Below are 24,335 nucleotides of genomic sequence, written 5' to 3'. Positions count from 1 at the left end.
TAACTTAGTGTGACGCACTATTTTTCACTTTTACCTTGCCGCTTCGCGCTGCATAGCAGTATGTTGTTTCTTCTTGTTTTCAGGCGTCTTGCTGTTTCTTTGCGATGTCTGGGTGGATTATTATTCTTAAATATTATTTGTTTTGTGTATATATATATATATATATATATAATTTTTTTTTTTTTCTGCAGTTTTATTTAGCACAAACTTGGCACAAAGATATATTAGAGCACTCCTTTGGGGGGAGTTTTATGTAGCGCAAACTCGATACAAAGATATTAGAGCGCTTTACATGACCAACAGTTAAATTGCACAAGAACACATTCATTTTTGGTACTAAGGGGATATTGAGTGATTTTTGCCCAGAATCGCAGCATGTTGAGCTGGCGCCAAGACTCGAATCGTGTTCCCCCAGCTCCAAAGTCAGTAGCTCAGACCCTTACGCCACATCCTCTCCTCTAGGGTTCTTTATCTGTGTGTATTGGGGCAGTCTAAGAATAACTTGTTTTTTTTCCCTTTTTTTATTTTATTTTTTTACTTTTACAGAACGCTTGGTGATACAGGTTCTTCCATTTAATAGCGCTGCAAAGCAGGTGCCATTCCTAATAAAATCCCTGTCATTGATTTGCATCAACCTTGCAGAGATGAAGAGGTGAAAAAGCTATGTCAGGGTTGTAATCTGTGACGTTCTCGTTCTGTCAAGGCCTCTGCAGTGGGTGCATTAGCCAACTGACTTGAGTTGAGGTTAACCCTAGGCAATAGCATGTGCTTTTCATGTGCTTTTCATAACCTCTGGAAAGTCACCAACCAAGCACATAGGTTAGTTCTAGGCAAGAAGATGGCAAAAGGTGTTGTCTCCAAAATGGTGGAAAAGGAGTTGTGACTTCAGACCCAGGCACTTCAGAGGCTCAAGGTTGATAGCAAATAACATCTAGCCTTTGGATGTAAATTGGGCCTCTTCAAATAGAGTTAATTTAGTAGAGGCAGCAATTTTTCTAACCCTGTAGCACAAAAGAACTAACACAAGGGTGCCACAGTGAGGAGCAGTGTATCATAGGGCACAAAAGTGGAGAAAACTACATTACTTCCTCTCAGAATTCACTAGTGTTATGGCTTTGACAGTCTCCTCACAGCTACTGCAACCTTGCAGATACCACTTCGGGAAGCGCTGTCTAAAACAGAGCTCGAATAGGACTGCTTTCTGTTTGAAGAGGTTCCTCCTCGAATAAACCCCACAGTGCACCTGTGACAGCGACCGTGGTGGGTCTTTCCCATCACCCTCTGGACTCCTGTGTATAATATCAATGCCAGTCTGTAGGAATGAAGCAAAAACACTCCCAAGATGGCTGCCTTTTTGTGTCATCACTCCTGTAGCGACAGGCCTAGGAGTGTTGCTGTGGCACTTGGCATACTTCCACTACATTCCAAACCAAAACACATAGGTAAAAGACATTGTCATTTACAACGCCAATAGGTCTAACTCTCACAAATGCGAGACCTATTACTTTGCAAATGCTTGTTCTGTTTGTTTGAGGTCTCCATGAAATTGCCTGTTTTCTAACTGTCTCCCCGCATGCTCTTTCCCACCCACATGCTCTCCCTTGTCTGTATGCGTCTCTTTCCCACCTGCTCTTGTGGTGTTCTCTCACCCGTGTACTCCACTCACAGCCCCTCCACTCTCCAATATTGCTGTTTTGGCAGTGTGTTTCTCCCTTTGCGCCCGGGTTCTCTTGCTCTGTCCCTTGTTCCCTCCCTCTGACCGGTGTGGGCTCACTCATGTTGATTCTCCCCCGCCCACCAAGTGTTTTTTTATATATATTTTATTTTTTTCTTCTTTTCTCTCAAAAACTCTGAAAAACGTTCGAAAACCCAATAGGTCTCGTTAATGAGACCTTTTGCCTTCGCTAGTGCTGGACTCCTTTAGGATAAGCTCTCAATGAGTGCATGTTTTTTTTTTTTTTTTCAGTTCGCTCCACCTGTGCTTCTCTCCACCCTGCTGAATACCCTCTCCCCTTACTCTGTGTTGGAAACACACTCTCTCATGCACTTCTCTTCCCTGCACTGTGTTGCTTTTCTGCTTGTCTGCTTCTTTCCTGCTCTTTGGTTCCTCTTTGTTTTCTGCTGTTTTTTTTTTTTTTTTTTTTATCTGGCCACTGTTGCTTTTCCCTGACCACTGTTTTTATTTTTGTATTTTTTAGGGGCCGAGGAGCAGGCAGCAAACTGCTGCCAGCCGTGTTTTTGTGCCACTTCCTTTTCACTCTGCGCAGCATCTTGCCGATGCTGTACAGCATCACTGAAACGCATTGGCAAAGACAGTAGGTCCTAAAGGCACGTCTTATTGGCTTTGCCAGTGCTTGCTGCCCAGGTGATTAGGTGCCTTTGCATGTAAAGGGCAACTAGCAGCAGGTCTAACAACAATATACTTATTCCCTTTATTCTGAATTGCATGTCCACTGGTTGACGGCGGCCTCCAAGTGATGGCCTGCCTGTCTTTCATGCAATCAGTGGAACGGTCTCTCCCTAGACAGAAGCTTTTGCTGTCCTGCAAGCCTGTAATTGCTCCAGCAGACAGAAAAGGCCCTTTTAGTCTGGTGTAATTTAATTCCAGTCTGTCCAGTCTGAGCAGATAGGTATCTCCTGTCAGGCTGCCCAGCCCACCATGGCCACTTAGCCACAGAGCCACCACCACCACCGCCGCCACCGCAGGCTTTAAAAGATCTGTGGTGCTCATAAGAAGGTTCTCTTCCTTTCTCTCCCGAGCTGGTAAGGTGGCTCAGCGAGAAATAGTGCTCAATTGTTGAGCCATTGTGACCTTCAGGTCAGGGATGTGAAGGTCAGAAAAGCCAGTTTTTGCCCTTTATGCTTCGAGGTTGGCAAGTGAGTTCCACGGAATTGGGTGGTAGAAACACATTACTAACCTTGCTTGATAAGTTTGTGTTTTGTATAAAACAAGCACTGGCAAAGCCAATAGGTGTGGTTTAATGTGCCAACACATGTAACAGCAGGGATTCACAGGTGCTGTTTATCTGTATTGCATGTACAAATGCTGTTTCACTTTAAAGCCTGCCCTGTTGGCTTTGCCAGTGCTGTTAAAAAGCAGCAAAAAGAGGACTGTATTTGCATAGAATACATTTAGGCGGTACAGAATTGAATGTGACTAACAGATTTGTGGTTGATTGTAATGTTCAGATGTAAAATAGTCCCACCTGCATTCCAATAAAAGCACGACCTATGAGGCGTAGTGATACCACACATACCATGTGGTGGTTTGGTTTATTATTTCTGTGAGCGGAGCCAGTGTCCGTGTAATGTAATTTTTAAAGAATTACTGTTGTTCATCCAAACTTAGAAATGGAACATTCTCCCGAAATTTACATGAAAAAACAAATGTCGAAAATACTACATGCAAAAAAAATTGTCATACAAATGTTGGCGTAATTTTTGTGATTATTTGAAAACCATGCATTCGCTGTCACTTCACTTCTCACGGGAGTCTGGGCTGCCATGTATAGAGCAAAATCTATGTCCTGTAGATAAATAAATCCTTATCGAATGAAACTGATTAGGTGTTGACTCAACGAAGTTATCAGCAATGTCCTTTTGGATTACGGCCTGTGTTTCTGTATAGCTATATGATAATACTATTATTTTCCAACTGCTAACGCCAAGTTAAATAGATATATTTCTGGTTTACAGGGATGCACTTTCACTGGGCTACGGGCCCCCTCCGCAAAGCCCCACTTTTGATGAGCGAGACTGTGAGTCTGTAGCAGGGGGAGGAATTCTGGAGTGCAACAAGTGCAGATACCTATGCACCGGAAGAGGTAAGAAGCTTGCTGTACCACTCTCGGAACTAATGCAGGGTCTGGAAAATAGCTTCGCTTGATGCACCTAGTGTATGGCCTGGTTCCACCTCTGAATTTCTGTAATGGAGCCCCTTACGAATTTCTGTTTTGCTCCCAGAGATGTTATCATTGGTGGAAAATGGAGACTGGAGTCCCAAGTACAAAACCGCTTAGCAGCATTTTTTTCCGTGATCCTGGGCAACTCAGTTCACCTCTGTTTCAGTTCTGTTTTCAACTTTTCTGACAAAACTATGAGCGGTGGAAAAAAAAAAATTACTTGACTTTCGTTGCAGAGACTTCACCTGCTTTAAACTTGCAACTCGTACCTAAATTTCAATCAGTGCTTTTGTGTTTGCTGTCTGGAACTGGCATGTACCCACCTCTTTAAGTGTACCCTCCACAGTGGAGACTAAACTGTGAGGCATTATTATAAAGATGATGGTACAGTAATTATTTCAGAAAATTACCGCACTTAAACACCCCTCCCCCCCCCCCCCCCCCTATTTTTCCCGCATCGTACCGCTAAATTATGCTCCTCACCCTTTCAAAATGTGACGAGGACCCCGAGTCCCCTTAATCGTACAGATTGGCCTTTGGTTGAATTTGGCTCTTGTACGGGGTGGGGGTGGGGTGAGGCTGGGGCCATTCTGCACCGTAGGCGCCTGTGTTCAATCCCCTGCCCCCAACTCTGGCTATCTCGATTCAGGGCACATAGTTCAACTTGGAATAGGGCGTTGCTAAGCACATCAACCCCCTGAGAAGATATTGCGCAGTTTTTACAGAAACCGAAGACCAGTTTTTCAAGCTCTTCCCTGGCTCGTGCCTGAAGTTTGTGGATCTCGTAGCTCAGACGGGAGTTTCACTGCTCCATTTGTCGTCCTGCTTGGCGTGTGATCCTGCTGTTATCAGGAAGCACTGGTAACTCAAGAGTCCCATGAAGCAGTACATGGCCTGTACTATGACCTGTAGCGTGGATCTCCCCAGTGCCTGTGTATGAAATGCAGAGGCATTGCTTGAAGGGAAGACACAGGCTGTCCACTAAATACCAAGGCTGTCTAGTCTTGAGTCCGTCTCACACCTTTTCTCCACCACCCTGCACTCCCTGTATCTTCACCTCACTCATGCAGGTTCTATTCCATCCCTACTTACTCCCTTTGTCTCTGTTGCCCTATCTTTTTCTGCCTTCATATTTCACTCATATTCTGGATCAAAATCTGATTATGAAAAAAAAAAAAAAAAGTACACGTCCCCAGAAAATGAGTGCCGAAGCCCACCTCCTCCAACCACCAGCACACATTTGGCACTGAGTGGCTGTACAAGGAAGGCTCGCTATAATGGTAAGTAAAGGCCAGACAAACGTACCGGAGGCAGGCGTAATTTTAGCCCACAAGTTATAGTTTCTTAACATAAGTATAACTATCAGTGCCAAATTTGTATGGTTTTGTGAGTAAAATGTGAGCCTAACTATAACGTCCTTGTAACCTCCTGTTTTTTTTTTCAGTGAAATTATACATATATTCACACATTTCTACATTTTTCTACCTTACAAGAACACACTTAAATCCTTACCAGCTGTTGAATTTGTTTCTGTCCTCTCACCAAGGTGCTGCCTTTCTTATTTCTTTTCTTACCCCACCTTTGCCTCATTTCATCCTTCGCTGCTGTAAAGATCAGTGTTGTCATAATAGAGCTATTTTAGGCAGTTTTTGGTAATTTACATTCCAGCCAGATGAGCTGTCTTGCTGTTACTCATTCTTTTGTGATGGGCTGGTTGCTTGGTGTGGATGGAAGCGGTCGTAAGAGGCTAATACAGTGGCCATTGGTGATCTATGACAGTAGCAGTGGCGGGGTGTGATGACTGCCGCGAGTGAGCCCAGCTCACCCAATGTGGAATACTAAGGGGCATATTTAAGTAATATGGCGCTGCACCAAGCACAGCTCCAGTTTCCTTACACCTCTTAGCTCCCCCCTACTGTCACCATGTGTGTGCCGTGGGGCAACAGCGTCATTTTTATTGAAGCTATTGATGTACTCCTCATAGATTTCCTTGTGCCATTTTTCTTTTTCATTTTTCAATGCATGCATTGCGCCACTTTGTAAATCACCTACAAGGATTTTGGCCTCTTTGGGCCACATTAGCGTAAAATAAAAATGATGCTAATGTGGCGCTAGGGACTTATAAATATGCTCCTAAGTGTTTGTGGCGGGCCTGTGTGCTAAAATGGTGAAGGTCATACAGTAGTTGTATGCCACCTAGAGGGAGAAAATTTGAAGAGGCGGACTCTTGACAGTGCCTTTCTGAACTTGAAAATGTTACCTACTGTCATATGTGAAGAAGGGACATTCAAGAGCACAACACCCTATCTGTGAACACATCTGTCGCCAAGTCCCTGACTACTTGGCATCTCATCAACAAGGTGCTCCCGATTGTATGGGGTTTATCTGATAAAGTAGCAGCCACTATGTCTGAAACACTAGATATCCAGTACCAAAGTGAAAGAAACACATTTTGCCGCTTTAGGACAACTAACACATCTGTGTGTTTAACCCCTGCTGTGTGGGCGCTGGCCAATGGCTGACACCCACACTACCTCCCTGGTGCGGGTCACGACCAGTGGCAGACACCAGGGAAAGGGTTAAAAAAATCTTCGGGGGCACTGCATCCGAGGATTTATTTTTATTTAAGTTCTTCCATGTCTCGCCCCCCCCCCCCCGCACCCTCACCCGTCCCTTTGTGATGTCACTGTTTGTCTCCACTGGAGCAGGAAGCTGTCCCCTTTCAATCAAGGCCTTCCCGAGTGGGTTTCCTGGCCCTTGATCACAGCACAGCTGCGATTGAGGGCCAAGAAACCCCCACTAGACACCAGAGATTTCACTGGTGGTAAGGGGTGGCCCCCTCAGCAAATGGGCCATGGGCCTATATTTTTAAAGGTAGGTTTACCTCTTGGGGGGGGGGGGGGGGGGGGGTGGGGGGGGCGGGGGGGGGGCGATCGCGCTCCCCTGGGGTGTTTAAAAAAAAAAAAAAAAAATGGACAGGGGGCAGGAGCAGGGCGACCCCCTGTGATGGCAATCATTTTTTTAACAGCTATATGGTTTCCCTGGTGCCCACTGTGGCCCCCAAGGAAACCACAGAGCCATTAAAAAAAATATATAATATATATCTATATCACTTTTGTCAATGTGTGTGGTTTCCCTGGGGACTGTGACCGGCCTCCAGGAAACCACACCCACCAGTTCTCTTGCAGTTGCAGCTTGCATCTTCAAAGCAATGCACATACTTAAACTGACGCATTTCAACTGAAGCTTTTAGGCAGCAATACAAAAGTCAAGTAAATCTTGTGATTGTTTCTGCAAGAAAAGGATCTGACTTTTGTCTAGTAGCAGTTTTGATGCCATAAAGTAGCGCAGAAGGTTTATATGCCTACTGAAAGGATCAAAACTGTATTTATATGTGAAAAGCTGAGTGGATTAGTTAAGCCAGCCATTACCTGCGCTATATTACAAATGAAATGGAAGTGCGAGGGGGGCTATGGAGAGATGAAATGCACTTTTGCTGGATGGTAGTGAGGGAATTGGAGGAGGAGGTAATGGGAGTGGGAGAACCAATAATGATTGTTGGACTGGGCGCTAGAGGCGCTTAAGACTGTGACGATTGTTAAGTGACAAGGTGATGTAATAGTGTGTCTTTTTTGTTTTTTTGAGTGTCTTGAGAGAACATACTGATTGAGGGAATAAGCGAAGGTAAGGTGACCTCTACTGTTGCAGGTATCGCATGCATGCCCACTAGCAATTTTGTGACTGTCTGCATAGGCTAGTGTTTTAGAGCAACAGTTTAGCCAGCAGCAGAGATGGCATCTCGTTGAATGACTGCTGCTCAAGCCCTAACTTGGGTTACAGAGCACAGCGGTGATGTAGGATCAGAGACTGAGACTGCAGATACTGAGACAGTATCTGAGGGTTAGGGCAATGGCGCAGACTCTAGGAGTGATTTTTTTCAATCGGAGGAGTCCCATTGATAACTCCTCTTCCAGTGATTATGAGGGAGGTGATGGGGACAGACCTGCTGTCCCTTCGTAAGCACAGTCTGTGCAGCGGGGCAGTAGCGGGTTATCCCAACCCAGAGAGCAGGTGCATGCGGCAACAAGGACAGAGCGAGTGCTCTCTTGGGAGCTCCCCAATTTAGTTCAGCCCCAAATTCCACCCCCCCAAACCATATTGTGGAGACATCAAAATTATCTATCACAAAACAGCCTGCTTTTGTAAGGCAGGCACCTGCGTTTTTGGCCCTGGGCTCGGCGGCCATATAGGGAAACATACCAAACCCAGGCATTTCTGGATACTAGACATCAAGGGGAGTCCACAGAGGTGTGACTAGTGTGGATTCCCCCAATTTTTCTTATCCAGAATACCCTGCAAAGCTGAAATGTTGAATTAAAAACTCTATTTTTTCTGGCATTTCTGTCACACAAACTACAGGAATATGCTGGGATCCACAAAATTCCTACCACCCAGTGTTTCCCCACCTGTCCTGATGAAAACGCTACCCCACTTGAGTGACTGTACCTAGTGCCTGCGTCGGGAATGGATGACTCCAGGGTCAACAGTTGCCCTCATGTAAGGACCAACATTGACCATTGTGTGATCTATTCCTGTCGCGGGCACTAGGCCTACCTACAGAAGTGAGGTACCATTTTTATTCGGAGACTTGGGGAAATGCTGGGTGGAAATACATTTCTGGCTCCTCTCAGATTCCAGAACTTTCTATCACCGAAATATGAGGAAAAAGTGTATTTGTGTGCCAAATATTGAGGTTTGCAAAGGATTCTGGGTAACAGAACCTAGTGAGAGTGCCACAAGTTACCCCATCCTGGATTCTCCTAGGTGTCTAGTTTTAAAAAAATGCACAGGTTTGGTAGGTTTCCCTAGGTGAGCTAGAGGCCAAAATCCACAGCTAGACCCTTTGCAAAAAACAGCTCTGTTTTCTTTGGGAAAATGTGATGTATCCATGTTGTGGTCCTGTCGCGGGCAGTCGGCCTCCCCGCACAAGTGAGGTACCATTTTTAGCAGGAGACTTGGGGGGAACACAGAATAGCAGAACAATTGTTATTAACCCTTTTGTTTCCCTATATTTTTTCCTTCCAAATGTAAGCCGGTGTGTGAAAAAGACGTCTATTTGAGAAATGCCCTGTAATTCACATGCTAGTATGGGCACCCCGGAATTCAGAGATGTGCACATAACCACTGCTTCTCAACACCTTATCTTGTGCCCATTTTGGAAATACAAAGGTTTTCTTGATACCTATTTTTCAGTCTTTATATTTCAGCAAATGAATTGCTCTATACCAGGTATAGAATGCAAACCCATTGTAAGGTGCAGCTTATTTATTGGCTCTGGGTACCTAGGGTTCTTTGTGAACCTACAAGCCCTATATATCCCAGCAACCAGAAGAGTCCAGCAGACATAACAGTGTATTGCTTTAAAAAATCTGACATTGTAGGAAAAAGTTAAGTAAAACATGGCGAAAAATGGCTGTTTTTCACATCAATTTAAATATTTTCTTTTTATTTCAGCTGTTTCTTTCTGTAGGAAAACCTTTTAGGATATACACAAATGGCCCCTTGCTGAACTCAGAATTCTGTCTACTTTTCAGAAATGCTTAGCTGTCCAGGATCCACCATTGGATTCGCACCCATTTCTGTCACTAACTGGAAGGAGGCTGAAAGCACAAAAACATAGTAAAAATGGGGTATGTCCCAGTAAAACGCTAAAATTGTGTTGAAAAATGTGGTTTTCTGATTCAAGTCTGCCTGGGTGGAGCCCAGCAGCAGCTAAGAGGTTAAATATGTATATTATATAGGGAGTGCTTGTATTTTTTCACAAGGATGCAGCTTTCTAAAATAGTTACTACTCCAGACCTTTGTGAGTACAACTAATGGAGCTCGTACACTGACTGAGCTCTTCCGTCCTTTCACAAGAGCCATATCTACCTCCAGCTGCCCTGCCACAAATATGGATATCCAAGCCACCACAGCGTGTATGTGTCACCACAGGTGCCCCCCCCCCCCCCACACACACACATATCAATGCAGACATGCTCTGTTTTGCGGCACCTACACATCTGCAAGGTGCCATGCAGGGGCATGTACAGAAGAGTGACCTGGAATTAAGGATGTTACTCTAGAGTCAAAAGATCCAGCAGTGACATAGCTAGTGAGGTGAGCTTGCCCCAGTAGGAAACAGAGCAGCTGCTCCACAGACCGGTGGAGATGAGCACGGTAGAAAGGACGCAGGCAGCCAAGGGGAGACAAATGTTGAAAAGCTATGGGGAGGGGAAGAACATTATTCTTGGATTCTGGATAGTCCTGTAAGTTAAGTGTTTCATGGTTGCAAGTAATAGGGAAAATCCTTGCAGATATTAGTGTAAGCCAATGTGCTTGCTGGTCAGAATACACCGGTGATGTGTGTTTTTTTTGTTTTTTTTAAATATTTATTTATTTTTAAAAATATTTTGTCTGTTATAATAAATCACTGCATATCATCGAGGTGGCTCCAAGGGTATACAGTCTCCTAAAAGAAAAACCTATCTATATGTTTCTACAGATAATAATTCTCCGAAAAGATTGTAATGGCTGGTCACCCTAACATCACCTGTACCTATTGTACTTGCTAAATGTCCTAGAAGGAAATTACATCTGGAAATGTAGACTAAATGGAAATTATGGTTAGCAAGATGGACATCTATGAGTAAGAATACAACAAAATGAGGGAAATAATTCTCAAAGTCATAAGAATGTTTCTTTCATGGCGTAATAAGGGGCCCTGTTGGAACGAGTACTTGGAGCTGAAGGATACCAAAGAAAATGTTAGTAGCTTGCTGCATACATTTAACCAGCTCTGGATAGACTGTGGAAATCCCTGAGCACAACGTTTTACCAATTTTAACTTGGTAGGCTAATATAAGCTACCACCCTTTAGTGGAGGATATTTTCAAAGGTTGAATTAGCAATGTTATTTCTAACATGTTATTTCCTAAACCAAAACTGTGATGAACAGTCCAGTGAAAGTTATAGTGTCAATGTAGTACACACTTGTAAGTTAAGAGCAAGAAGCGCCCCCCCTGTTCTTGCGGTCCACTATCCATGTGGCTTCAAAGAAGCATTGACCTTCCTTCCCATGGTAGTCAGAAACCATGTGTAATAGGGAAGAGCTGCATAGCAACTCAGTTCCTCAGTGTTTAGAATAGTTGCCTTTATTGGGTGCAGGGATCCTCCAATGACCTTTTCATAATGCACCGCTCATTGTGATATCAGGAAAGGGATAGATTGCAATGTCAGTGAACTCTGAAAATAAGGGGGGGGGTGAGAATTTGTAGTGCTTCTGTTCCGTGAGGGACTTGGCACTAGGCGTTCCACCATATTTTGCTTCACCATCTCAACAGACATTTTACCTGAGCAATCAACTACACAGCTCAACATACTGTGAAACTTAATCATAAACAGTTCTAATTTCCTGCAAACTCCCCCCCCCCCCCCCCCTCCTTGCTACCCTGCATTGTGAGTTGTCAACCACCCACCTCCCCAATTTGTAGAGAGCCTTTCCCCCTAGCAATATAAACAAGTGCTGGCATGACATTACCACTGCACCATACTTTACGGATAACTGGATTTCCCTTAATTCAGTCTCCACAACCTTCACTTTAGCTGGAGTTCTCCACCTCTTATGGGGTGGGGCTTCGACCTTTACCTAACCCCTCCAGTTGTCATACACTGGATAATAAAGTCTCTCATGTCTCTGGTGAGAGCTGTCATCTTCCTTGACCCGGCTGAGGATCCAGCGATGGTCCATCCCTCAAGCCAGTCCAACGCTTCTTCCTGTGTGGTGAACAACCATGTCTTCTCCTCCACGATGACCTTTAATTTTGTCGGGAATAACATCATGTACTTCAACTCTCGTTCTCGCAGAGCTCGTTTTATTTCACTGAAGCCCTTCCATTGTCTCTGAACTACTAGGGTAAAGTCAGGAAAAATGTGCACCGTAACATTTTCAATTTTGAGCCCTTCATATGTGTGGCTGCCTTTTAGGATAGCCTCTCCATCTCTATAGTTGAATATACAGGCTGTGATTGTTCTTGGAGGAGCCCCCGGGAGCGGCCAGGGTACCGGGGCTATGTGTGCCCTTTCCATTGAAAATCTTTTTTGAAAGTCTATTTGGCTGTAACATATTTGGGACCAGGTCTTCCACAAACAGATCAATACTATGGCCCTCTGCCCCTTCAGCAACCCCCACTATACGAAGATTGTTAGTCTCATCTTGCCCTCCTGATCCTCAAGACAGGCGGTGAGAGCCGTGGTTTGTTTTGTGAAGCCCTGCACTTGTTCCTCCTAGCGTTCAGTGACAGACTGCAGACCCGATATGGGAGTTTCAGCTGCTGTTACTTTCTTTGTGACTTTTCAGAGGTCTGCCCTGATGAGGTTCACTTCAAGTGTTACTGTGTTAACCTTTGGCTCCAAAATGTCTATGACGCTCTGAATGGCAGTCATAATGTCTTGCAGTGTGGGCTCTGTTTGTTTTGCGGAGGATCTGAGTGAACAGGTCCCGGCTCGGGTGAGCCCGACTGCTCTTTAGTTGGCATTTTGAAACTGTGTGCTTGCCAATGCTATTCGTCTGTGTGGGGTGGGGCCTCGATTTCTAACCACAGCCTTTTTGCAAGGTATTGATTTTCTCAGGCCATTTCAGCTTTTCCCCAGTACAAGGCCTTGGGATCTGTTTTAGGTGTTTTTAAATTCCGCCTTCTGCATTGTTGAACTTATATTTGCATCAATCCTGTCTCTCTGTGATGGTTGCACTGGTGGGGTGGCTTAAGTTCTCACGTGGCCCCAAGGGCTGCCCTCCATCGGTTCTCTTGAAGGTTCACTTACCAGCCCTCTCCAGCTCTCAACTGCTCCCCTCCCTCGTTCTTCATGTTCTCAGCTTCTCCTGGGACGCTTTTTAGTCCCAGGGCCTTTTGGTGAATGGTCATGCTCTTGGATTTTTGGGGGGGTTATAAGGGGCCGGAGGGTCTTTCCCCATGACTCTGCCCCTGTTTCCTCCAGGGCTGCCTCTCTTTGCAAGGGCCGCAGGCACCTCTACGTCCTTGCGCAGCTCTTTGTGCTTCACCGCTTGCTGGCCCCCAGGCCACCACTGCCGCTAGCCTTGTGACACCCCTTCAGTTAAGTCACCGCCGCTCGGAGTTCGTGGACGTCTGCCGAGGAGCTTCTAAAAGGATCCTGTTCTGGGGTGAAGGAGGGGTGGGGGGTGCTGGAGGCCTTCTTCACGGGTCCGGGCCTGTAGTTCCCTCTGGCCCCTCTTCCTCCACTCTGCACTGGGGCCCTCAGGCACTACTGCAGTCCTGCTCAGCCTGCGCCCCCAGCTTCTCCCGTTTCCCACCTGCCTTCAGGTCACTGTGGCCGAGTGCTGCACTGCACCCCCTCACATCATCTGGCTGCCGGCCTCTAGGCCGGAGAGCTTCCTCCAGGTCTCCGCCTTCGGTCGCGGTGATTCGGTCACCCTCGCCACTCTAGCGCCATCTGTCTCGCTGCTGATCTGCAGACCCGTCTGGCGCTTTGATGTCAGTTTTTCAGTACTGGATTGGTGACAGATATCTGGGGATTTTAGGTTGGCGACGGCCAGAGAGTTAAAGTGCGGCCCTCTTTGGCGCTGGCTAGCCATGCCCCCTCCTCGTTGTTATTCTTGAACTGAGCCATGTATCTCTGATTGGGCCACAATTCCTTGTTGTGCGCCTGATTAGTACCCTGAGAGGAAGGTCAGCTTACACATCATCTTATCCACTTTCAAAATTATCTCATGTGGTCTAGTACTTTAATGTTATGCAGCGGTGTGTGCAGAATTATGATACCTTTTAAGAAATTAGTTGTCATTGTGTTAACATTGCTCCTTAAACAGGGTGGGCAAGACATGAGGGATGCAAAGAGGAATGATTTCAAAGAGAATTTAGGTGGGGCATTGGACTCTAGCACAACCCACTCCATGGCATCCTACCCTCCCTGACTATATGAAGTGTTACACTGCATTAGTTGTTCAGTTACAAGAAAAGTGTCTCCCCCCCCACCCCTTCCCAACATTGTGGGCACACTTTTGTCAGAAATTATTGCCAGGCTGGCCACAATGTTGTCATGCCCATATATATAAATAGTTTTTTTTTTTTGTTTGTTTGTTTGTTTGTTTTTCTCCTTGTGGTTGGGGCCATTGTGTGTTGGGCATTTCTAACTGGGTCTGCTATGCCAGAGAGAAAGGACAGAAAGGAAGAATCTGCATTGGAATCCCGTCCTAGGTAGGGCGGCTGCCTGACGCATCAGATGCATCCGCTTTTTGGTGAATGGGCTTCCACCAATGATTGACAGTAGATGGAGGCTCTACCATCAGTCAGTGGACAGTCTTCCCCCCCCCACCTTTAAATCAGTCAGGGAAACGGACTGTTTGGCCGAGTAAAAGTCTTGGTAATTGACAATGTTGCTCCTGCTTCGCCAAATTCTAAATGACCCACCCTTAATGTTAATCCATACAAGTCCAAGTTAAGACTGTCCTTATTCAGAAATATATTGCATATTATCTGCCATTTAAAAGTATCTTATCAGATGCATTAGTCTAGGTATTTGAAAACAGGTGAAAGCCCATGAGTTGGGCATTATGATAGAAGGCTGAATGCGAGGCAGACTATCACAGCTGAGGCAGATGAGCAAAGGTGATACGGATACCCAATTGTAGAGCGTAAGATGAAAGTGAAGGATAACATTGTTGGTTCACTTTTGGGTGTCACATATTTGTTCTCATGTTTTCTTGAGCTATTGTGTGCAATTGTCTTGGCATGAAGAAGGCTCCAAGAAAAAAAATATATTTCCCCTAAAGGCAGTTCTAACTGGACCTTCCACTTTTCATTCTTCCAGCTTGCTGTCAACTGGTGGAAGTCCTTTTGAACATGTTGATTCTCGTCTGCGCCTCTGTGTCATACAATTCTACAGGTGGCTTCACTGGCATCACCAACATGGGAGGTATTTACTACTATGCATTTGGAGGGGCGTACAGTGGCTTCCAAGGTGCGGATGGAGAGAAAGCGCAGCAGCTGGATATTGCATTCTACCAGCTGAAGCTGCCAACGGTCAGTGCCACCATGGCGTTTGGAGGAGCATTAATGGGCTTCAGCTGCCTTATGGTTCTCATTGGTGTGTTCAGACTTCCTTGGTACTTCCCAATATGGTTGCTTGTTGAGTGCATTCTGGATATTCTTATCGCTTGTGGATATGTGCCAGCTTTGTATTTCTACTTCCGCAACCTGCTGGATGCCTATGCGACACAGGTGTGTGCAGACCGGGAGGCTTTGTACAAAAGCAAGGGATATAGTGGATTTAGCTGTGCCCTCCATGGGGCTGATATTGCTGCTGGTCTCCTTGGATGCATCGCCATTGTGGTTTTCGCCCTAAGTGCTTTCTTGGCAGTTCGTGGTTTCCGTCGAGTTCGACTTATGAAGAAGCAACAATCAGCTCAGAAGCTGGAGTTGTAGCTGTTATGTATATAGTCACACACCTTCTCCTTTGAGTCACATTAAAGGATGCATGCATACTGAACAATCGAAAACCTAGAGGCACCTCTTTGGAAGAGTATCCACCCACAGGATTGACTTCCCACAAAGCCATGACAGAGACCTGCACATATAAGGCCTTTACATACCAAATAAGAGTAAAGACTGGAACAAAAAGATCTCCTATTCAACCCCCACCTTTAAGATTTCCATTTCAGATACGTTTTTTATAAATTTCACGAGTCGCCTGAGTGAAAACAAATATGCTGTTTGATTCCTCAGAGTGGCATTATTACAATGCTCTAATAAAAACAGTGCTCTCAGCTCTCTTACTGGCAACATTAATGCTCTTTGTTACAGTGAACACATTTAACTTGAGAATTATGTTTTTAAACTAGTAACAGAACTGTAAGACTTTTTGTAAATTGTGTTGGGGGTGGAATATCACTGACTATTTTGTAGCATCGCTCAGAGTAGAGCGAAATATCCCTTGCTTGAAGAGTATATCGTGAAGGACGTTGTGACATGACAACAATAACGAGGATGGCTGGTATTTTGATAATGAAGATGAGATACCACCCCAACAAACAGGACTCCAGTTTTTCAGCACCCCACCAGAACTAAAAGCATAGGTTGGAATGTGCTCACTTCTTAAAGAACTCAGAACGGTCTGGAAAAAAATCTTTAAAATAGTAACTGACTCCAAAAGTGTGGGCTTAAGCACTTGAGTTTTTTTTGTGCTGGTAAATTTTGCAGTTAAATAATGCTCAAGACTACAGTGAAAGAGATGGGCATGTATTCTGTGACCCGATCTCAACAACGTTCCTTTTTACTGTGCCCTTTTGTGTCATTTCTATGGTAAAGTTTTGTTTGGGAACTGTTTCGAATGATTTAAGTAATAGGAAAAGGAAAATGACTTGCTACAGCCTTAGACCATCAAGAGTTTTTTTAAATTCCTAAACATTGACTATCTCTCACCATTTTGGAGATGCTGAGCATGTGTATTTCAAAGAGAAAACCTTCATCCAAAAATCAATATAATCGTGACTGTTGAAAGACATTCCCATATACATGTATATATTCTACTATGCAAATAACTGGACAATAAAATGATGCAGACAGTAGCTTAATTGAAGAGGGAGATGACACCGTTACTCAATTGCAATGACCGGACACATTCTTTGTGACAAACAAGCAAGCAAAAACATGTCTTGGTCACTTTTTCACTGTGAATGTGTTAGGATAGAAGGTATGTGGTTTATGCAGTTGAGATGCCCAAAAACTAGAATTACACAGGGAGGTAATAGTTCATACCCCATCACAAGAGATGTATTAATGTTCATAAACTTTAAATGTACTAGAGTACTCATCACTCCTTTCGGGAAAGGAAGTAGAATAGAAAACATAAAAAAACTATTGAATGGACAGATCTTGCAGCAGTTCCTGGCCCATTTGGGACTTTACAATTAGATTTTTGGTTCCTGATCAATATCTGGAGGAGAAATCATTCTCTCCAAGAACGACAGTCTTTGCACAAATCCATGTGACTTGGTATGTGAGTTTTCTCGTGGATATGATATGGTTCTGATTACCATACAGTGGGGGTCGTGGTTCACAAACCTTGTTTGCAGATCGGATCTTAAATGACTGCAATTGTTGTTTTTATTTTTTATTGTATTTATTTTGTAAGCAGTCCGTGCAACACAGTAATTCCCATCTATACATTGGGGGCATCATGATTTCATTGTCTACACTTAGGAAGTGTCTTCATTTTCACTTGAGGTTAATACATTTACAGCCTTGATCCACATAGACTATCCAATCTGTATTTTATTTAAAAAAAGTTCAATGTGTTAAACTAGTTGGCAGGTTGCCACCAAGCCATTAAAAGAATACATAGAGATCCATTTTCTGTCTTCATATCAACAGTTTTCCTGTAGTAGGGGTTTGTATAAATCAGCCATAATTCGATTGGTCTCCAAATTTATGTTTATCACCTTGAGAAATCTGTGGCGAATTATGATCAAAGAACCAGTTCTGCACGGAACACATTGCTGACTAAATTGCACATTATGCGAGTAGATTTGTCAAAAGGGTTAATAACGAACCAAGGGTCTCAGCAAATAACTAGAAAAGATCAGTCCTTCTCTGTAATATATATACATGACACCACATCACCTTAAAGTGAGGCATAAGTTGTGCAAACCCAAAGGAAAGATGATCCTTAAGCTTCCAATTTAGATACCCGGCAGTAAAGGGAAAGTGCATCTAACGATATATGTATATGTTATAAAATATTTTTAACAAATGCCTATGTTTTCTTTCTAAATTTGTTGACATGACCGTTTGTACACAGCAAAAAATCTGGGCATAATTGTATGTATGAAACGTAACAATCAAGACGTCTATATTTTTGTACTTGTAAAATAAAGTAAAATGACGAGAAAGACATTGGCGAGCTCTGAGTGAATTCTTGTCCCCGAAAACGGATTACTTTCAAGTAATACTGAAAAGAAGATGATAAAACTTGTAATGTTGTTGTGCTTTTTTTTTTTCGGGGTGTAGGGGAAGACATATCTTACTAGAGTAAACAGGACCATTGTTTGTTATATTCGGCACTGAACTTTAGAGTTCTCTTCTGAATGTCCATTGGCAGTTTCTAACTGAAGAAAGTTTGTGATCTATTTGACTCTTACCAGTCGGATTGCCAATTTTTTTTTTTTTCCTCGCTGAGCACAGCAGGCAGATGCTGGTGCCCCAGTCTTAAGCCTGCTTGTCATGGATAGCTGCCCAATCAAACTACTTAGTCCTGCAGGAAAATCAGGAGAGGGGCTGGCATATACCTACTGGCCCACCACATAAGCTACTTCTCATTGTGAACTCTGCTTCGATAGTTTAATTTGAAGTTGGGTATTTAATACCCATTGCAATGTATGGCGTTGATGTTTCTGTGTTACTGCCATCTGCTATGTAACTCCAGCAGCTGAACTCTGTAAGATTTATTGGAGACTTGGGGTGTCTCACCTTTTGGGGTCAGATGATTAAGATAAGGATGGATTGTCTCTGTAGGAGTGAAACTAGCCATCTCCAAACTTTTGATAGCCATTGTGTCTGGCTACCCACTCACCCCTGCCCAAGGAGAGGTTTTGACCTAATTCCTTATACTAACCGTATTGTTACTTGAATTGGCTTCTCACAATAGGCTGGACATATCGCCAAGTAGAAGTCTTCACTTTACACGTAGAATACTATAATCCTGGGCACTGGAATTATGAAATTCTACGGCCGCTGTGTTCTCTGCATAATTATGGATTTACCACATTTGCTTACACAATCCATCTGCTGCATAATCCATAAATTTTACTAAAAAGGTTTTTTGCTCAAACGGATGAAAAGTTACTAAATTGTGGCAACGTATTCCGAAAAAGTGAAAGGACTTTCTCAAAAGTTGGCTGATCATTTCACAGTTGCATATTGTTGTTCTCGATTTTAAACTGGTACTAATGAGTTGAAATATCTGCCCTGGCAGTGTTGCCATGAGTAAAACTGACAATATAATAAAGTAGTATTGTCACACAATTTGCCGCCTTATGTCGAATAATCTGGCTTTCTTGGTCCATAATTTGGTCATATGCCTCTGCATAATTCCAGTGGCCCTGCTATAAATAAAAGATGTCCATGCTTTTTTTTTTTTTTCCTGCTCAAATAAAGAGGATTTTTTTCTAATTCAAAAATTAATTTTGAGGGTATGTTGCTCCCTATTATTGAAAGCACATAATACTAGCTGCCATTTTCTTGTAGCTTTAAGCAGTGACCATGGGAAGGTCGGTAGCACGATTCCTCCATTTCATAAAGCTAACTGATAAAATGCCGCCTTTCCTTGGTGCTTGGAAGAAATACCATTGAAGAGGGTAATGTCCACATGGAGTATATCAGACTCTAATAATGAGCTGATAAACTTTAAGTCTTATGTGAGCATGTAAGAAATATATATAATTTAGATAAAATAAACTCTCCTGGGTTCCAAAATTCAGCTGATATTCAATCACCCAAGAGCCTCTAATTATGTCTTACAGCCCTCTTGTTCACACACCAAATGTGGTCCGTTTCAATATAAATGTGAGACTTTAAATATTTCTTAAGTAAAAACACAGATATGTAAAATGTTTTGAGATCTGATACAACATCTACCACATTGCGATCAGTCACCTAGTAGCTAGGATTTCACCACTCCCTCCTCCTAGGCTTAAACAAAAACTGTGGAGCGTGACAGGGCGAGAGGTGGCCAGCCCTCCAAATCAAAAGTGGATGAGGCAGAGGGATGGTGGACATATCCCATGAAAAAAGAAACGCTGCCTGATCAGTTAACTCTTGCAGTAACTCTTCATAAGTGACGAGAACAGGAGCCTCAAGCAGCATTTCCTCCTGTTTGAAAGTCAAAGAATCTGGAGAGCGCGATGGACCTGTGCAATGTCAGCTCTTACTGGAGCACTTGGACAGCTCCATTGTGGCCCCAAGAAAAGTGGAGAATCTCAGTCGGGCCAGGAATAACCACCACCAAGAGCTGAATGGATACAAACGACCACTCCCCATATTCCTTCTTACCATTGAGCCGAACAGCATGACCTGCCAAACCTTCTCGAGAGTGCTGCCTTTCTGAAGACTAGTAATATAGTGGTCTGAGGGACCGGCGAGTGAGCTGTGAGGAGACAGCTGTGCTGACATGAGGCTCCCTGTCTGTTAGGTGTTTGTCACACCCACACTGATCTGCACCTATCTGGACTGAGTGCACCGGCTAAAACTACCTCACAGCCTCCCACAACCCCAAACCTGGAAGGAAAATGCCAGCCCTGCACAGGTCTAGTGCTAGGTATCAGAGTAGCAGGGAAGAGCGGATGGGACATAGCATGCCATAAGAAAACTATCCAGCTACATACGACTGTGGCCCTGACAATAGCTCGGAACGCCAAAGGCTGAGGCTTACCTGCTGGGGCAATAGAGGAAAAAAAGGTAACAAACATTAAACTATCTCACCCCTACTTTAGAAAAGTTATCAAATCTGTCAGGAGACAGAAACAATTGTAATCATTACTTCAGGGTTCTTTCTTTATGGTTCCCAGGGTAATCTGAGCCTGTGTTAGCGACCAGGGGTGTAGGCGTGCATTCAAAGTGGTTCTGCAGAATCATGAAATAATTACAGGAGATGGCGTGCCAGCACAGATATACATTTCTTAACTGCTTTTGTGTCGTTGACAAACCGTTCACGTCCACCAAATAACCTTTTGTAGTGCTGTAGTTGTAAACTGTAAACCTAGATCTGTGACTGGGGGTGGTGCATGTTTGATTTGTTCGGCATTCCGTCCATCATCTGTTCTTTTTGATTTTGTCGCTCTAAGTCGGAAGGGTAGGTCTAGACGTGGGTCCTGTGCTCACTGTGCTGCTGGATATAATAAAGCTGCAACACGAAGGCTGATGTTATGCTGATAATAGAATAACAAGTTGGAGTCTTTACCTTGTTAGGTGCTTGAGGGACAGAAACTGAGCAAACCAAGGACTGTGCGAAGACCACATTGACTTCATGTGGTCAAAGTTTTCATCTATTCTTTCTGCAAGGGATAGGCCTACGCACACAAGTGAGGCACTGTTTTTATCAGGAGAAACTGGAAAATGGTTTGGCAGGAATTTTGTGGATCCACACAGATTGTGAGGAAAATATGATATTAGCCAAGGTTTGGGGTTTGGAGGATATTCTGGATAAGAAAGAGTAGTGGGATCTATGCAGGTCACACCACCCTGGACTCCCCTGGGTGTCTAGTTTTCATATGTCTGGGTATGGTAGGTTTCCCTATGTGGTGGCCTAACCTAAGCCCAAGTTCCGCAGCTAAACCCCCCCCCCCCCCCACCCCCAATAGTGTCATTTTACATGTTATGTCCCCACGTTGCTTTTTGTGGCTTTTTCTGTCAGAGGTGATAGGTCCACCCACACAAGTGAGGTACTGTTTTTTCAGGAGAAGTATGAGAACACCAAATAATATAACATTTTTTTATTAGCCATTGAAGTTGTCTTTGTTTTGGCTTCCAAATGTAATCTTGCGTTTAAGAGCACTGCAAGAAAGAACACATTTTGCAAAATGCCCCCAATCGTAATGGTAACCTCAAATTCAGAAAAGTACAAACAACCACTAATCCTAAACTCATTAACTTGAGCACATTTAAAAAGCACAGAGGTTTCTTTCTAACTCATTTTCATTCATTAGATGTTAGCATGTAAATTGCTGCATAGTCTGTACACAATGAAAAATCATCATAAACTGCAGATTAGTTATTACCTGTGTATCTCTTACCTACAACATGAAGGGTCTGATGGATATAATGGTATAATATTTTTGTAAATCTCTTGTCTGCACAAAAAATATAGATGAAAATGTTGTCACCAATTGATATTTATTTCAACGATAAGTTTCTTTAAGCAAACCATGAGTGAGCTACATAAATGATCCCTTTGTGAATTCAGTAATTTGTCTACATTTCAGAAATACTAGCTTTCTGGGTTTGCCCATGGGTTTCACTCCTGTTATCACCACAAACCACAAGAAGGTTGAAATCCCCAAAATATGAAAAATGGATTACCACTTAGAACAATGCAAAACTTGTAGTGATATATATCTATATATATCATTTCAACAACTCTGATTGTTCCTGGAAATTGGGAAAGTGGTGATCTCAGCATATCTTTTATTGATGCCATTTTTATTTAATATGATTTCTTCCACACAATCGTTTCCCCACTTTACCCTAAAAAACAATATCTTGCTCGATTTTGTCAGTTTCTCAGAGGAATCCACAAGCCTTAGAATCCCTAATATATGGGAAAGAAACGGACGAAGATTTAGTGTAGATGCCTTTTTTTCGGGGTGGGGGGGTGGGGGGGCAGTATGAAGGGTTAAGTGCGAAGTGCTCCACAAATAAAATTAAATAACAGCTACACATATTTGTTGGGGGGGAGCTTCAGCAGCTAAGAGGTTAAAGAATTCAATAGGGCATGCATTTGTGTCCAGGATTGTCCCTGACTGCATCATTTATTGCCACTGATACTTCCAGAGGAGATCAGATCCCCTCACTGCTCATCCCTGAAAAATAATGTCTCAGGATCTCCTTAAGTAAATGGTGGATATTCACCATGGAGGGAACGTGGGCTTTGTAGATATTTTGTATAATAATACACAACTACTGATTTGATGGCAAAGTGTGTCATCGCCTGCCTTTCCTCAGCCAGGATTATTCTGGGGACAGCATAATGGTTAGTGATCCTGCCTGCCTTTTGTGCCAGATTTGTTAACATGGCAATGATAGGTCATCTAAGTGCACCTGGTTTCATCCAGTGCTAATATTCTAAAATGCATTATGGCAGATTCAAGCTTATGGAAAATTGCCTCTTCCGGAGTAGCAATAAAGTCACACAGAAGCTTGAGAACTTCTGCTTCTAAGGTAGTAATGCCTAACTCCTTTTCCCTAGCCGTATTTTACAGGTACACCATCACCCTTCTACTGATTTGAAGCCATCTAATTATGTGGCGGCTGATCAAACTGACCCTGAAATTAGGACTTTATATCCTTTTGAAGGAAGGCTGATAATCCACTGTTTGTCAGCCACCAGGCATTTAAACGCCATCTGCTATGCAGGCCCTTTTGAATTGGGGAAAGAATTGGCTAATTAATGATATTAACTTAGTATGAAATTACTTCAAATCAAAGACGGCTGTGTTGTAGTTATGGGAGTAAATCTTCAGTATGTCAAAGTTCTGGGAGGTTTAGTAAGCCAGTCCATTTCTGCTTAGGGTAGTGGAAAACAGCAAAACGTTAGGACAGCAGCACCTTCTGAAGATGGTGGAATGGGGTGATCATAGAAGTGCACTGAGCCACGATTTACAGAACAGAAAGTGGTGGAAAAAAAGTATATGCTCTGTGATTTGTCACTTCCTGCCTCTAACTGCTATTCTTCGTCTGACACCAAAGCATTACCTTTCCGTAGGTGATGCTTTGGTGTCAGCTGAAACACAAAAGGACTGTCCTGTGTGGCAGCACAACCAAAGGGTTTCAGAAAATACTTTTATTTAGTGGGAAAACTCTGCTACTGAAAATGCAAAATATTAAGATGATTTTTCTTTTTTGTAATCTGTGCCTCCTCCGTAGCGAAGACAAACACCTTAGCAGATCAATTCCCAGGTTGATCGTCAAGCTCAAAATATTGGCGGGCTCATACAATACCTTTGTAAATAGGCCCCAAAACTCCTGAAGTTTGAATATTCATTTTACATTAATAGAGTATATACAGGATTGCGCCCTCTCTGCACTTTTGCTAATTGGTACTTGGGCACTTAATGGCCATTTCACGAATACATTTAAGAGCATGAAGAAGCACTCCTGATGTACTATTACTGGTAAACATTAAGGTCTTTGTAAATTGGTCCTGTTGAACTTATATTAGAAATCTATACTTTCTCCAGCACGGAATCCACTACACTGTAACAAGAACCAATGAATAAAAAACGATTATTCTGAACATTGATTCCTACGTTTTCACCTCTTATACTTACGGCTAATGTGCTGATGAAATAAAACATGCAAAACAAACATTCTTTCGTCTACCCTTTCACTTCTTCCAATTTACAACAAAAAGCAGGCATGCTTTGTTGATGCTGGTTAGATCAAAGTTTGTTTTGGTGCTCCTACCATCTTGGTAAGGTTAATGTAATGCAACATGAATGCTGGTGTTTATAGAGTGTACACCCTCAGCCTTCAAAACCTACTGAGCTGATGTGTCTCCTCTGAGTAGTACCCCTCTCAGGTTCTTCACAGACAGACTCAAGCACAACTCCAGATTCAGATGTCTGGATTGCTACTCCTTGAATGG

At 43.4% G+C, this 24,335-nt stretch overlaps 1 protein-coding gene across 4 annotated transcripts in view; it reads left to right on the top strand.

The window, feature by feature from the left end:
* MARVELD3 (MARVEL domain containing 3) overlaps positions 1–24,335 on the top strand; it is a 37,618-nt gene that overhangs the window by 7,728 nt on the left and 5,555 nt on the right. For 3 of the 4 annotated variants that reach the window (XM_069217348.1, XM_069217346.1, XM_069217349.1), the window contains exon 3: positions 3,697–3,824. In XM_069217348.1, the coding sequence (XP_069073449.1) occupies positions 3,697–3,824 (128 nt within the window). Of the gene's footprint in view, positions 1–3,696; positions 3,825–14,789; positions 17,873–24,335 lie in introns of those variants that run through there. The other variant, XM_069217347.1, reaches the window with a different exon arrangement.

Source organism: Pleurodeles waltl, chromosome 12 (assembly GCF_031143425.1).
Source record: "Pleurodeles waltl isolate 20211129_DDA chromosome 12, aPleWal1.hap1.20221129, whole genome shotgun sequence".
NCBI lineage: Eukaryota > Metazoa > Chordata > Amphibia > Caudata > Salamandridae > Pleurodeles > Pleurodeles waltl.
This window is presented reverse-complemented; position numbering and strand designations above follow the sequence as displayed.